The sequence below is a fragment of the Prionailurus bengalensis genome, chromosome E3 (assembly GCF_016509475.1).
Source record: "Prionailurus bengalensis isolate Pbe53 chromosome E3, Fcat_Pben_1.1_paternal_pri, whole genome shotgun sequence".
Classification (NCBI taxonomy): Eukaryota; Metazoa; Chordata; class Mammalia; order Carnivora; family Felidae; genus Prionailurus; species Prionailurus bengalensis.
This window is the reverse complement of record NC_057357.1, coordinates 38,872,225-38,887,638: the sequence shown is the minus strand read 5'-3', so window position 1 is coordinate 38,887,638 and position 15,414 is coordinate 38,872,225. Positions and strand designations below refer to the sequence as shown.

Sequence of the window (15,414 nt, the reverse complement as noted above, 5' to 3'; positions counted from 1 at the left end):
GCCCTGGGAGCCGAACGGCGCGAGGGCGGCTGGTACCCCCGGCGCTGGGCGGGCAGCACGAGGGCACTCCCCTGGTTGCGCGGTCGGAGGTGCCGGACTCCGGACCGCCGCGGCGGGAGGGGACATCGAAGTCCAGGGCGGTCCCACGGTTCGCGCTGGAATTTTTCTTTGCGATTTTTACCTCCATTATTACGTGGCTCGAAGTCACTCGTTCACACTCCAAACCACAATCCCGCCAGTTTTCAAAATTCGCTGCCATGTAAAACCACTGCAGTGTAAAAGAAAACGTTCACTTCATTGCATCATCAAGAATAGCATTTATTAGATGCCAAATCGCGTGTCAGATAGACAATCACAGCCTAGTGACAGCGTGCATTCTGGCGCTAAGAGTGATGAGAATATACCAAAATCTGTAAAATCAAAACATTAGACAGTACAAGTGCACACAACAAACATACTTCTGAGGTATTCAGAGGAACTAGAGATTGCAGCATTTTCTCAGGGTTATACAAATGTACGTATATGTTATACTACCTCCACCCTTCCACCACCCCACCACCCCCGCCCCCGAGAGTGTTAATGCAAGGAGGGATGTTGAAAACTAAAAGACAAAAAACCTGTAGTCAGATGGGCGGTGAAAACATGGGTAGTGATCATCCTGATATTAGTTCTCTCAGTCTACAAAACAAAACAGATGAGTACGCATACTTCAAATAAGACCATTTAGTTACTTTTACTTTTTAAACAGATGGCCAAAGCAAAAACACTTTACTATTGAAATCCTATAAAGACAACAAGTTTAATGAACAATTCAAAATAGACTATTTAGATAAACTATAATCTACTTTGTACACATGTGCAGTACTGGCAGATTAAGCAAAATCTGGGGTATTAGACCGTATAACACGCTGCAGTCATCAGAACAATGCCACGTAATTACATGGAATCTCAGAAGTCAAAGACTCAAAACACCATTTACTGTGAAATGTAACTTGTTTTTAGTTGTAACTCCCTTTACACTGCGTTAGTCATTTTCTGTGTTAAATGGGGAGATGTGAATAGCCTATTAACTACTGTAACAAAGCTCTAAACAGAACTATTTTGAGTCCAACTCCTTTGGGATTAACAACTAAATTCCACCATTTCTTTAGTTATAAAATATAAACTGGACATCTGAATTCTACTGGAATAATGCTGTCTGTAGCAATGATGGCTGTTAATGCGCCATGATATTCAGGCAATCACATTAAAGACATGTTTGATACACATTTTTTTTACCCATCAACAGAAATCAAATTTGTGCAAAAGTCAATTTCTTCGTACACAGTTCTCACCCTGCATAGTATGTCAACATCCACGCTGCAAAAGGTAGCGAACCAACCACTCCTAACGATAAACTGCATATATCATTTTATCCAGTATTTGTCAATACTAACATAGTTGGCTAATATCTCTGACTTAATGACAAACTGCAAAATCTATCTCCATCAGCTGACACTGTAAACAGAAGGGTAAAAAAGCCATCATCATAAAAACAGCATGGATTTCATTGGTGAACTCAACCTTTCTTCCAACTCTTTGGGCTCAGAGCAGCTTGAATTACATCCAGGAAGTGCGTTTACGTGCAAATGCACAATAAGGCAACAATTGAAAATATGCCTCTTTCACAGTAACTGACACTCAAACTGGTTTTTCTTTTTTTTTTTTTTTTTTTCCTGCATACTGGTCGTTAGCAATGGTTACTACACCACAAAGTCATTTTAATTACACTTCTGTGTATGTTAATGTCTTTATAAAAATGCTATTTTTCTTATCAATTATGGAGGCTTGACATAATCTTACAAAATCTAGAGAATAAACAAAAATGTAAAACCTGAATTTAATTGTGAAGGAAGCCTCATCTGGAAAGGTGACTTCCCACAGTGAGGTGCAGAACAGCACTTACAGCATAAAGGCTCACCCTCCCCCATACTGTCTTAGGACCAAAGAAAGGATGACAGCTTCCATGTCCTATGTCAGCCCCATTCTGCACAAGTGCCTTCTAAGATAGCCTTCCCTACTTCTTTCTGCAGCAACTCTGCAAGCAGGGGCTTCTTTCCCAGTTTCATTCCCCACCCTGCAACCCTGTTCATTCGGCTGAAACAGGAGAGCCCCTAATACGTGATAATGCTCCCACCAAAGGCGGAAGCAGGGGAGCTGGCAGATATTACTTTCTGGTGTTTAGCAAAGGACATCCCAAAGTTGGCTGATAAGAAATCCAACTAGAGACCATCTTTCTACACAATTCTAAGCTCCCCAGAGACTTGCTGAAGAAAACCCTGCAGATAACTTCACTTTTTAATTTAAGATCCGAAAGCCCCAGCAGACTGGTGTCTCGTATTGAGTGGAGACATCCAAAACAGAGAGTCAAACGTGACCCTGACATTCAGATCACAGGGTCTCAACTGTGGAGCTGCAAACAAGAAACAAGACCAACAAAAAGGGAGTTAGGAGTGAGCTGGGTTGGGGTCTCCATTTCCCTTACTCCTCAGGAATAGTTTCTTGCCTCTGCACAGTGTTAAGAGCTTAGAGCAGCAGCCTCCATCATTTTGTATATTCAGTTCTCAACCTGCTGTCCTGTAGAAAAACCACATCTTCCAAGTACTACTTGCCTAAAGAGGCGCACTATTGCTCACGCGGTTTCCCAGTGACAACCCCATTTTAGTCAATGCCATACTTCTATACTGTTTAAGTAGAGTAAGACGATTCTCACATCCTGATCGAAAGTCCATTTAAAAACAGCTTTGCTGATAGGTACACAGTTTTTCTTTAAAGAGAAATCGTGTATGAATGTATCTTTACAAGATTCCCTGATTCTTTAACATGAATGACCAACCCATTTAAGAGTATCTTGCTCCAATATTTATATGTAACGGCAGTATCTAAAGACTTACGTGGTGTCAGGTAGTTTGGTGAAACTCTTAAGCGTTTTCTGTACGTATTTTTCTTTGGAGATGAAGAGGACATTTTGTTTTTTAAACCAAAACCCAACTAAAACCATAAGGACTGTACTCTGTAGAGTCTGCAGTCTCTGATCTGATCACAGGGATGCGAATTTGAACTGGAAGTCTTGGGGAATCTTTCTTTTGCTTTATAACCATACATGTAAGTCAGGCTTGGGATAAAGCACAGGGCAGTGGAGGGGTTCTAGGATGCATGTGCACGGGGTAGCCTCCATGATGACCGCTCTCATCCACCCAGCTCGGCCTCCCTGGTGGCTTGCGGCCCCAACACAAAGCCAACACACAACAATACTGAAGAATGCACAACCTTTACCATCAGAGGGACCCAAGGTTAAATGCCGGCTTCAGTACATTGCTATTTTCGTCTTGGGCAACGTACTGACTTTGACTTTACCCTCTGTGGGCTTCAGTTTCCTCATTTATGAAACAAGGATAGCCCTGTCTCTGTCAGATTTATCCTGCAGATTAAATTAGATAATATACCAGGTTCACTAAACACCAGTTACTATTACTCATAGAAAGGCAGGTAATGTGCTTTGGTAGAGACTTAGAGGTAAATCCTTTCAGAGGGAAGCAAGTAACTTTCACTCAAGTCCAGGCACCAGAAAGGGCTACAGTCAGACTGTCAAAACTCCTTGCAAATGAGTCAGAAAGGCCAGTGGCATCAGATCTCAGAATGGGAACTCCAAAGATACTAATCGGCATCATAACACCAACCTGTCCACCTATTTGGGAACTTTCCACACCAGAAATACAAGCTTCCAAACCACTTCAGAAACTAGCACGTGAAATATCAGCTCTCAGAACAAATGTTACATTCAGATAGTTATAGTCAAAAAAAGCGTAACACAGAGATGCATTACTTTCCTAGATACGAGATCTGCAGAACTGACAAAAAATAAAACAAAATTCTTCTCCTTCCAGAAGTTAACTTACAAACCATGTAACAAAATTAAAACAACTCCAGCAAAACTTTCAGTTTAATGAAAACTGAATTAAAAAAAAAGTTCTGTATCATTATCTGGCTCATCCAAATGGTATCTGAACAGTGAGTGAGTTACTGAATCCTGGCTTCATTCACTGGCTGTGACAATGATTATGCTTCCTCGGTTATAAAGTAGAAATCATAGTGCCCAAAGCAAGGTTGGGGTGCAGGGCACGGAATGCGTGTCACGCGTCTGGCATATAAAGGACAACTCCTCCCTGGTTTTCAATACAGATACAGAAAAAGAGAGTAGGAATGCAAACTGGCTATATTTACGTGGTGGTTTTCTTATGGGTTTGCTGATGAATAACGAGATGTCTATTCAACCTGAAACTTTTTCCCACACGTGGTACGTTTAAAAGGCTCCTCTCCTGTGTGGCTCTTCTGGTGGCATGCGAGCTCTGAGTCCAAAATAAAGCTCTTTGTACATGTTTTACATTTATGGGGCTTTTCCCCTCTGTGAACGCTCTGATGGGAAACAAGCTCAGAGACACGGAGGAAGGTCACTGCGCACTCGGGACATTTTAAGGGTTTGAATTTTGAGAACAAAAGCAAATTTTCTCTGCAGTCCCCGCAGTGTTCGGCATCGTCCACACAGTCGTCCTCGTGGCCCTGGTCGGGGAGGACAGAGTGTGAGGGCTCTCCAAAGCACTGCACACACTGAGTGCACGGGTACTGGGTGGCTGACGTGTGCGTTTCCTCACGCAAAGCAAGATTTGTCTCCTGACCGAAACCTTTACAACAGTCGGTACATTCATAGGCTTTTTTGGCCGCGTGGGTTTTCTGATGCTGTGCCAACCCTGGGGGCCACAAAGAACCTCTCCCACAGATGCCACATGTGTGGGGCGTCTCCTTTACGTGGCTATTCATGTGCCGGGACAGATGTGAGTGCTGGCGGAAGCTGCTGCCGCACTCAGCACACTTCTAAGGCTTCTCGCCAGCGTGGCTTCTCCTGTGTGTCCTCAGGTTAGCTCTGTGATTGAAAATCTTCCCACAGTCACCACGTTTATACTTCTTCTCTCCTGAATGAGTTCTCTGATGCAAAACAAGGTATGAATTATCACTGAAGCTTTGGTCACATTCAGGACACTTATACAAATGTTTGGCTTCTTCCCCAGAAAATTCAAGAATTTCAGAAAGTGCTGTAGTTTCTAGACATTGAGGTGGGTCTATTAATGGGGTATGGTTTTCGATGGTAACTAATAGGCTTATGAACCTTTTCTTGCAAGCAGGAGTTCCACCCGATACTTTCCTTTCAGGGTCTCCACCTCCAGTCTCAGAAGATTTTTCTGGGTAATAGACAAGGGGCACGGCAATGGAGGAGTTTTCTGGGGCCAGTTCCTCAACTCCCATAGAGTCTAGATTTAACTGCTGAGTAATCTCAGTCTTGCCTTTCCCTCCTGCAGGTAAAAACAAAAGAAAGCAAAACATAGACAGCACCCTCAGGTGGTACTGGGAAAGAAGCTAGTTACACAGAGGACCGAGAAACTGTAGACGGCTTATCCTAGAACGCAGACACTGATACACTGTACAAAATCAGGCCAGCAGGCTCTACTGGCTTCCCCAAGGATCTGGTGGTAGGTGAGCCTGTGAGGGGTGGAAGGAAAAGAGAGCTATAACTAAGTCAGGGTCCAGTGGGATAGGAACTAAGGGCACTCTTGGTACACACTGCCTACAGGGGGTTTCCAGTTAGTCTCCTATGTCTCCAGAACTCTTCATCATTTATGCGATCTCAAGTGACAGCTGAGCAACCACAACTGGAAGAGAGACTGGGGTTCGTTTTGAAGAGAGAAAAAGAGAGAGCAAGTAAGGATTTTTCTACCTAGCAGAGAAACACTGTGCTTATTACAAATAGTTTTACTGTCACTAGGAGAGTTCTTCAAAATTTCTTTACCTCTCCCCGAGGAAAGATCAATGTAGAGCTGCCATGCATGCAGCAGCCAAATAAGAACCAGTCTCGCTCCTAGGATGGCTAACAAATCTTGGGCCTGCCAAAAAGCATTCCTTTTTAACATCTGTCCAAATATTCTTAATTTATAAAGCCAACATGTCAATACAAAAAGAGTCTGTCCTTCTGGAGAAACAGCCCTATGATTGTCCCAGTGCCCTGCCCAGAAAGGGTTTCTGGGTTGCAGTGCAGTGTAGGAATTCAAATGATACCCAATGGTTTTACTGACTCGAGGAGACCAAATTCAGGGATGCCAAGATGGCTAGGATTTGACAGCAAAATACTGGGGACGAGACAGGTGCCCAGGCAGAGCTCTGGGCATCTAGATAGGGTCCCCTTAAGACTTTGGCTGAGTATTAGTCTTTAAGTGCATGTGAGAAAACTACCCCAGACTGGAAAAAGAATCGTCAAAAAGGGATAGAACAAGCTTCAGAGTTCACACAATAGTTCAATAGTTCATGTTCCCACCAGCCAAAGTGGAACACACAAGGCATCGGGCAGTATCCTCAGAAAGACTGCCTGAGCAGCAGGTCAGATCAGTCCTAGACTAAAGGCTGCTCTGAATACACCCCAACAAAGCAAAAAGCAAGCCCTGAAAGGATCACACTGATCCCAAATAACTTAAATGCAAAGCCCAAAAATATTTTAAAAAATACAACAAAAGCCAACATCCAACAACATGAAACTGACAATGTCCAGCATCCAATCAAAAATTATTAGACAGGTAAAGAAGCAGAAAACTATGACCCGTAAGTAGGAGCACAATCAATGAACAGAAACAGATCTAAAAATGACACAGATGGTAAAAATAGAAAGAATGTTAGAATACCTGTAACTCTGATATGATATAGTTCTAAGAGTCAATCCTAGTCAGAGACAAACACCACTCCGGCATGGGAACATTTCTGCATACAGTTCCCCTTAGGTGAAAAAGGCATAGCACCCCTTTAAGAGTAAATTAATTTTGAATCTTTAACAAATGATAGTAACCTACACTCATGAGGTTTTGCAAGTAAAACTGTAAACTGACTATAACAAATATTTGGGAAGATTCGTAGGTACTGCCAGGTTTCATGCAAAACCATAGTCACTGTACCAGAGATCAACTCATCCTTTGAAAACCACAAAGTTCTGTCATGCAAGTTCTTATCATATCCACATAGATCACCCAGATAGGTCCCACTGCCCCATACCAACATGTCAACGAGACATGAAATCCTGCTCCTAGAACTGACCAAAGTTCCAAAATGCAGGAAAAATAACTGCCTTACCCATCAAGGCCATCTCCTCGAAACACTCCTGTGTAGTGTCTCTGCTGAGGGACCTCTGGACAGAGTGCAGACACACACACTCCTCTTGAGAAAAAAACACAGCCAGATCCTCAAACAGCATCGGTCCCTGAAACAACATTAGAGCCCATCTCAGGAAGGCCCCAAGGCCACCCCCTCACTCAGTGTAGGTGGGGAAGAGCTAGAAACATCAGACCAAGGAAGAAACGGGCTTGGTGTCAAAGGTTCCTGAGTGCTGAGGATGATGTATAAATGGGTTCTAAGGGGGAAGGGGGGGGCGGGGAAGAGTGGTGTAAATCGCAAAGGAGTGAAAATAGACATAATTTTTGAGGCAGTGGTATAAGGACCAAGACGGTGAACTGTGAGAAGTTCTAGAAGAGACTTCTACTCCTTGCTAGTCTCTCTCCTTCCACATGACACTCACTGCTAAGCTCTCTTTAGAATCACATCCAGGCCTTGTCCTCCGTCCTTCAGTTTACCAGTGTTAGAAACCAATAGAGCCTCGATGTGATTAAGAATCACCTGGGGTTTTGTTTGTTGTTTGTTTCTGTATTTATTCAAAAGGTGTGAGGTGACCCTAGAAATCTTCAGTTGGAGCAACATTCCAGAAAGACACTTTGAGATACTCATAGCCTTTACCAATGGGCCCTGCTCCCAGTTGGTGGTTCAGAAAGATTTTGAGGGGCCATTTCTCCCAAGCGCCTGGTCTAGGAACAAAGACAGCTTGGTCAAAGGGCTTTTGGGGGATGAGGAGCCCTCCCACAGAAAGGGGCGTTCCTAACCCTCTTCCAAAGAAGGACAGGTAGAGGCTGGAAAATATCGAGAGGAACGGGGACCCCGAGAAGGGACCTAGTCTTACCTGGGCCCCGGTTGTCGGGAGCGTGGACTCCATCTCGGGGTGGGGGTGGGGGAGGGGAATGCCTTCCTCAAGTCGACACACTGACTTCGGGACAGATCTGGGAGGAGAGAGAATAACCCCCAGAGGGGCCAACTGACTGCACTCCCAGGGCTCCCTCGCTTTTCCAACCCCTTTAAAACCTGAGCCGACCGCTCTTCGTGGCTCAGCCTCGGAGGGGCCGATCCCGGGCCGGCCAGGTGCCACCTACCGCTGAGAGACTAACGATCCTAGACAATCTCCCGTACCCGGAGAGAAGGAGCAGAGGCCGACGCCCCACTGACTCTCCAGACCTAGAGCCCGAGGCACTGCTAGATTCCCACGCTCCTTTACGTGGGAGCTGCCGGGAAAGCCTCCGGAAACGGCACGCCCCCTTGCGTTTCGAAACTCTGCCCTGTGATTGGCCATCGCTGCCTCCGAAGGGGCAGTCCTTCTCGTGTGTTGACCAATCGAGCCCGCTAAGGGAGGACAGCTCTCTCACGGAGCGTGCTGGGAAATGTGGTTTTTCATCCATCTCTCGAAGCAAGTATTTCCGGATCCGCTTCCTGGGTTTCCGGGGTGAGCTCCTGCCCGGCTACCTGCGGGCAGGTAAGTGAATGGGTAGGGTGTGAAGAGATAGGGCGATCCCAGAGCGACGTAACGTTTCGGGGAATAAAGAAAGCAAGACCGGGAGACTCCAGAACCCGAAAGACTGTCGTCCCTGAAATGTGGGTTCGAGCGGCAGTGTCCCCTGTGGATCCGAAACGTCGGTGCGGACGGGGTGAGGTGAGGGAGTGGCCAGGAGTGCACGTCCTAGTCTCGGCCTGTGCAATAAAGTCCGCTGTATCTGGGACGGACTGTGGGGCGGTGGAATGAAAAGGGGTGTCTTCTGCGTGGACAAAGTTCAGATCAGCTTCGGCCGGTTACTGGTCTCGCATGCGATGTTTTCTCGTGACCTGTGGCTGCAGCCCAGCTGAGCCGGATCAAGCTCAGCCACAGCGAAGCTCAAGCGGGAATAGAGCAATAGGCTTGCTTCGTGCGTGAGACACGTATACCTCCTAATACCTCACATTCGTCCGGCCCCATCGCCACATAGTTTACGCTTGACGGACTGGGTGCCGTGGTGTAGGGATTTGGAATTTAATATTGAGCTCCTTCCCACGCTTTGCCACTAATTGCTTGGGTTACCTTGGTTAATATACAACTTTGCTTTTCTCGGCTTCAAAGAGCTCCGGATGCTTCTCCTCAGAGAGTGGTTTCAAGTAAGTTGTCGGTTTACAAAGGTGTCGATATACAAAGGTGAAAAAACAATTGAGATAATAAGTAATAGAAAATTCTGGGTAAGTCTCAGTATGCTTTCTTATTCTGGTGCCAAGCATGTGCGTGTAGCTGAAGGGTTCCTCAAGAAATGGTTGCATGGTTACCGGAACAGTGTCATTGGAATTGACAAAGTAAGTAGTGGGAATGGGAGGAATATCAGCTAGCATGGTTTCAGTTGCAAGTAACAGAAAACCCAAGAAAACTATGTTCAAAAGTAGGGCGGGTAAAGGTTGGTTAATCCAGTTTCTCGGTGACACCAAGGTCCCAATGCCTCCATGTTTCTCCCCTGCCATTCTTAGCATGTTGGCGGAGGTGACAATGGAATCCACATAATACATGCGGATGTGCAGTGTACCAGGTACCTACCCATCCTAAACCAGTCATTCTCAAGAGCAAAAAGACTATAGCTACCGTAATTGATTTTGATCAACCGTGGTTCACCGCCTAGCACTGGTGGAAGGACCCACCTTCCCCTGGCCTGTGACCCTCACAAAATCATGGCTCCGTTGGAAAAGAAAGAGAAAGCAGTAGAACAGATGTCGAATAGATAACTAAGAGCGTCCGCCACAAATGACATCTGTGGACAGCAAAGAGCTAGGCCTTCTGGGAATGGGTTACAAAAGAGGTATCTGGGGGTCCCGGGAGGAAGGAGAAAGGTTGCGAAAGCAGAGGTGGAAGAATGAGGACAAACTCAGCTACTCGCCAGACGGAGTCAAGGCAGAGATGTGCAAGAACAGCTGACAGCCTGGTACGCGGAGGTCTAGACTCAAAGCACATTCATCATAGAATCGTGGTAGTGCTCGAGCAGTCGTCTTTCCCCCTCTTCCTTTGGGCCTTTATTTAACGCTATTCTTATATCAGGGATATCTCATCCGGGGCTCACATTCTCTTGGTTTTGATTTCTGGCCCTTTCACCAAGAGTAAGAGGCTCTCCTGGCCCTTTCCTTTGAACTTTGGTCTCATTACAAAGATATAAGCACAGTTTCCAATGACCAGAAGTGAAATTGTGGTATTAACTCAATGAATAACCAGAGAGAGAGGGCTACCTCTGAAATGGGAGAAGAAACAAAATCTTCCCTAGACCTTCTAACTACCAGAACTATGCAAGTAGATCAAGAAGGGAGCTTGAAAGCTTGCGGGGCAGCTCTGTGGCTCAGTGGGTTAAGTGTCGGACTCTTGATTTCAGCTCAGGTCATGATGTCACGGTTCATGGATTGAGCCCTGTGTTTGGCTCTGCACTGACAGTGCAGAGCCTGCTTGGGATTCTCTCTCTCCCTTTCTCTCTCTGCCCCTCCCTCGCTCGTGAGCCTCCCACCCCCCATTAAATAAATAAACATAAAAAAAATTTTTTTTTTGGTAGAGCACAAGCAGGGTAGGGGCAGAGAGAGGGGGACAGAGGATCCGAAGCAGACTCTGAGCTGATGGCAGCAAGACCAATGTGGGGCTTCAACTCACGAACCATGAGATTATGACCTGAGCCGAAGTCAAAATGCTCAACCGAGCCACCCAGGTGTCCCAATAAATAAACATTTTTTTTGAAAATAGGGATACAGGGGTGCCTGGGTGACTCAGGCAGTTAAGCGTCCAATTTCAGCTCAGGTCATGATCTCACCGTCTGTGAGTTCGAGTCCTGCGTCAGGCTTTGTGCCAGTAGTGCAGAGCCTGGAACCTGCTTCAGGTTCTGTGTCTCCCTCTCTCTCTGCCCCTTTTCCACTCGTGCTCTCTCTCTCCCAAAAATAAAATAAAAATAAAAAATAAAATAAAAACAGGATACAAAACTATATGTAAGACAATGTCATTATTAAAAACACACCGAAGAGAGCAGTAAGGACACGTGCACATTTTGAGTGTTCATCTTGGGTTGGTGAGCCAAGGGTAATTTTTTCCTCTTTATGCTCTTCTGTATTTTTCTTATTCCAGTGGGTGTGCATTTCTTCCAAAATTAGCACGGCAGTTAAGGCAGGAGTCTGGAGTTGGGCGGTGTGGGTTGAAATTGCTCCCAACACCTTAACAGCTCTGACATCTTGGATTCCTTATTTAACCTCTCGAGGCCTCAGTTTCCATCGCTGCAAAATAGGAACAATGAGCATAACTACCTCATGTCATTATTAGGATGATTAAATGAGATACTATGTCATACAACACCTGAGCATAATAGAAGTGCTCAGAAAGTATGAGCTTCATAATTGAAAAGGTTTTTTTTTTGAGTTTATGTATTTATTTTGAGAGAGACAGAGACCGCGCAAGTGGCGAGGGGCAGGGAGAGAGAGAATCCCAAGCGGGCTCTGTGCTGCCAGCACAGAGCACAACATGGGGCCCAAACTCATGAAACCACGAGATCATGACCTGAACTGAAACCAAGAGTAGGACGCTTAACCAACTGAGCCACCCAGGCGCCCCTGAAAAGGTTTTTAAATAAGATGATGATACATTGGTTCTTTAGCAATTAGATACGTTGTTGTAGTCCACACAGAGCTTCCTGTAGTGATGTGTTTCCCGGGAGCTTGGAAGAAGGAGAATTAAGGCTGAACTTTGAGAAACACTGAGAAAATGGAAATGACATCACATTTCTGTACAAAAAAAGAAGTAACTTCAAGCAAAGCCTGGAAAGTTAATCAAGTTCTGATTTAAGGGTCTGAAAAGGGATGTATTTACAGAGGGGTCTAGTCAGAGTGGAACCAAGTGGAAGAAGAGTCAGCAAGAGTCTGGCACCCTCTGGCATTGCTCAGACAAAGGAACGTCGAACGTGTGGGGCAAACATTCCTACACTAGACAAGATCTCCCTTAAGACTCTGTTTCCGTTCTTGTATACCCTGTTTACCAAGAACGTTCTGATTCGCAACGTAGCTTCCCAGGAATACTATAGAGGAATTGGTGTCTGGAGTGGGGCTAGGAGTACTCCAGTGACCCTTAACCATGAACAGGGGCACCAGCATTTGGCTTCAGCCTCAGTCTTTGTGAATCCGAGCTGTAATCCCAGTCTTGGGGTACACCGATGATATAAATGGAGAACGAGACCCTGGCACTCAGAGTCAGAGAGAGGGAAACCTACTTGTCACCATATCTCCTTCGGTTTGTGCTTCTGAGAATGTACCATGGGCATGGCACGCATACTTCTCAAACAAATGTTTGATGTCAGAAGATCGCCCATCCCCCTGTTAAACCGAAACCAAAACCACATATTGGACACATTAGTGAAAATCAGATAAGGAGATATAAATGGTTAATAAAAATAGGAGAAAGTGATCACACTTACTAAGAAATACACATTAAAATGAGATCTTATCACTTAGATGCAGAGAGGTAAGGAACGATAATACCCCATGTTGGTGATGCTGTGTGGGACAGGAGCGTTCTCAGGCTTGGTGTCAGAATAAACCAGTAAAACCGTTCTGGCAGGAGTTTGTTTCCAATTGAAATGTGGCCAGTTAAAAATAAGTTTGGGGTGCCTGGGTGGCTCAATCAGTTAAGCGTCTGACTCTTGGTTTCAGCTCAGGTCACGATCTCAACAGTTTTGTGGGTTCAAGCCCCACTGTGAATGTGAAGCCTGCTTGGGATTCTCTGTCTCCTTCTTTCTCTCTGCCCCTTCCCCACTTGCACTGTCTCTGTCTCTCTCAAAATAAATACATAAACTTAAAAAAAATAATTTTAACCAATGTTCTAGGAGTTTTTCCTAAAGAAATAAAATGGGGCACTTGGGTGGCTCAGTTGAGCATTTGATTCTTGATTTTGGCTCTGGTCACGATCCTAGGGTCATGGGATGGAGCCACATGTCGAGTTCTGCACTGAGCATGGAGTGGGCTTGGGATTCACTCTCTCTCTCTCTCTGCCCCTCTCTCTGGCTCATTCTCTCTCTCTCTCTAAACAAAAACAATAATAAAGAAAAGGAATAATCTGCAGTGTGTGCATGTTTCTGTACAAAGTTGTTAGTTGCAATAGTAATACTGTTTATAACCTGAATGTGTGTGTATTGCTGGGGAAACCTGATCGCCGGCCTCTGCTATCCCCCTCCCCAACCCTAGTCCATTTGAGTAGCAAATAAGGCCCTACGTAGGTAGTATCACTCAGGATTGGTGTAAGAGAGTAATACCCAACTTTGTTCCTCTATGTGCCAGATGACAGCCTGGGGACCAGAGGGGAGAGGTGAAAATTTAAATGCCTTGATTCCTGGAGAGACCTTGACCTTGGAGATTCATAGAACAATAAGTATGTATTACTTCCAAAATTAGCAGAGTGATGAAGCCAGGGCTCGGGGAGGGCAGAGCCAGCCCATGTAGATGGTGCTTTGCTGCTCACTCTGGCCCAGAGAAGCCTGATTACCTCCTATCTCCAAGGCTGGAAAAGAGTTCTGGAGCAGAGGAAGCAGGAATTGAGGGTTTCCCTTCATGTACTCCCTGGAGTACTGCCTGTGCTTGGTAGCTTGGAATGTGGCTAATCTACAGGAGTAGCTGGCTCTCCTCAAGGGTAGTGCCTCTAGAAGTCTCTCCGCTTGATCCATGGCCAGGGGGTGAAAAGAGCCACGCGGAGGCAAGAGAAAACAGTACACCCGAAGAGGCCTTGCAGCCCAAGGGAGAACAGACTGGATTCTCAGACAGATGACCGCTCCTGGTGAAACAGAACTAGAGGAGACAGATAACCACACTACCCAAATCACTGAGCCAGGAGAGAAGGGGCCGAGCTTAAGTCATTAAACCAACTAGGGACCAAGTGGAGGGTGGAATGTTTTTGTTCAGAGGACAACTACCTTGCATAAATAACCCTTGTAGCAATAGGTGGTATCCTAGTCCCGAGAATAAAAGAGATCCTGTGTTAGAAGCTTAGCACAGTGTTTGGCAAATAGTAAGCCTTAGGAAAATAGTTACTTTCTCATTTGTGTTTAGAGAGTGTTTTTAGGGGCGCCTGGGTTAAGCATCCAACTTTGGCACAGGTCGTGATGTCATGATCTCGTGGCTTGTGAGTTTGAGCCCGGCCTCAGGCTCTGTGCTGTCAGCTCAGCGCCTGGAGCCTCAGATTCTGTGTCTTTCTCTCTGCCTCTCCCCTGCTCGCGCTTTGTCTCAAAAATAAATAAACGTTAAAAAAAGGAAATAGAAGGTTGCTTTACATAAATCAACAGTCTACCAGACACTACGCATATTATGTCGACAACGGATTATTCCTTGTTTTACATTGCATTGTTCTACTCTTGATCTATTTATAGCAATTACCTTTAAAACTTTAGATACCTTTTGCTTTTCAAAATGTTAAAAGAATATGCTTTTAACTTTTTTCTAAGATAGTGTTACTTTTATTTAGACTTTTAATCTGTCATAACGTTTATTCATTTGGATATAAATTAAATTCTTTTAGGGTGAATCATTTTAGCCTTTGGCTTTAAGCACATCCTTCTTACTTCATCCTTTGGCTATGTGGACCATTTTTACTTGAAGGCAAAGAATAAATACCTGACTTAAAATTACTGTAAGATTTTGCTCGGCACGGGTTCCCTAGGAATAGAACTTGAGTTCGATCTTGCGATACAGAGCCTCCGGTCCCTTGAGTGCGACCGACCCCTGCCCATTGGCACGGCGACAGTTCTCAACAACCTTTGTGAAGAGACGGACTAGCTGCAGGCCGTGTCGCCCGGCAGGAAGCTGCTGCCCGCCGGCCGGGTCGTCACCCACGCTTCCCCGGCTCGACGCGGAAAAGCCCGAGCCCCAAGCCCAGCCGAGGGGAGCGTTAGCCCAGGACTGCAGGGCAGAGGGCAATCCTGGTCTCCGGAGCCCGGGTATGTGCGCGCGGGGTGCTCGGTCGGCCCTAAAAGGTCCGAGCCGGTGGGCTCCCACCCGCGTTGCGCCATTCCAGCCAACTCAGAGGCGCCCCGGTCGGAATCCGGCTCGTCTGCGCCTGCGCCGGCCGCCGGGCCTCACGGGAAGGCTGCCAGCTCCTAAGATGGCGGCGGCGGCTTCGGGCAGCTGCGGCGTCGGGCGGAGACGCCCCCACGTGGGGGCCGGTGGCCA

At 45.9% G+C, this 15,414-nt stretch overlaps 1 protein-coding gene across 1 annotated transcript; it reads right to left on the bottom strand.

Moving 5' to 3' along the window:
* Window positions 1-297: 297 nt before the first annotated feature.
* On the bottom strand, window positions 298-15,343 carry ZNF597 (zinc finger protein 597). The gene is given in 6 exon segments (XM_043560731.1): window positions 298-4,328; window positions 4,330-5,387; window positions 7,207-7,333; window positions 8,084-8,180; window positions 8,368-11,484; window positions 14,860-15,343. Coding segments are annotated over 5 exon segments (1,617 nt in total). The 5' UTR covers window positions 8,634-11,484; window positions 14,860-15,343; the 3' UTR covers window positions 298-4,259.
* Between the last annotated feature and the right edge of the window lie 71 nt (window positions 15,344-15,414).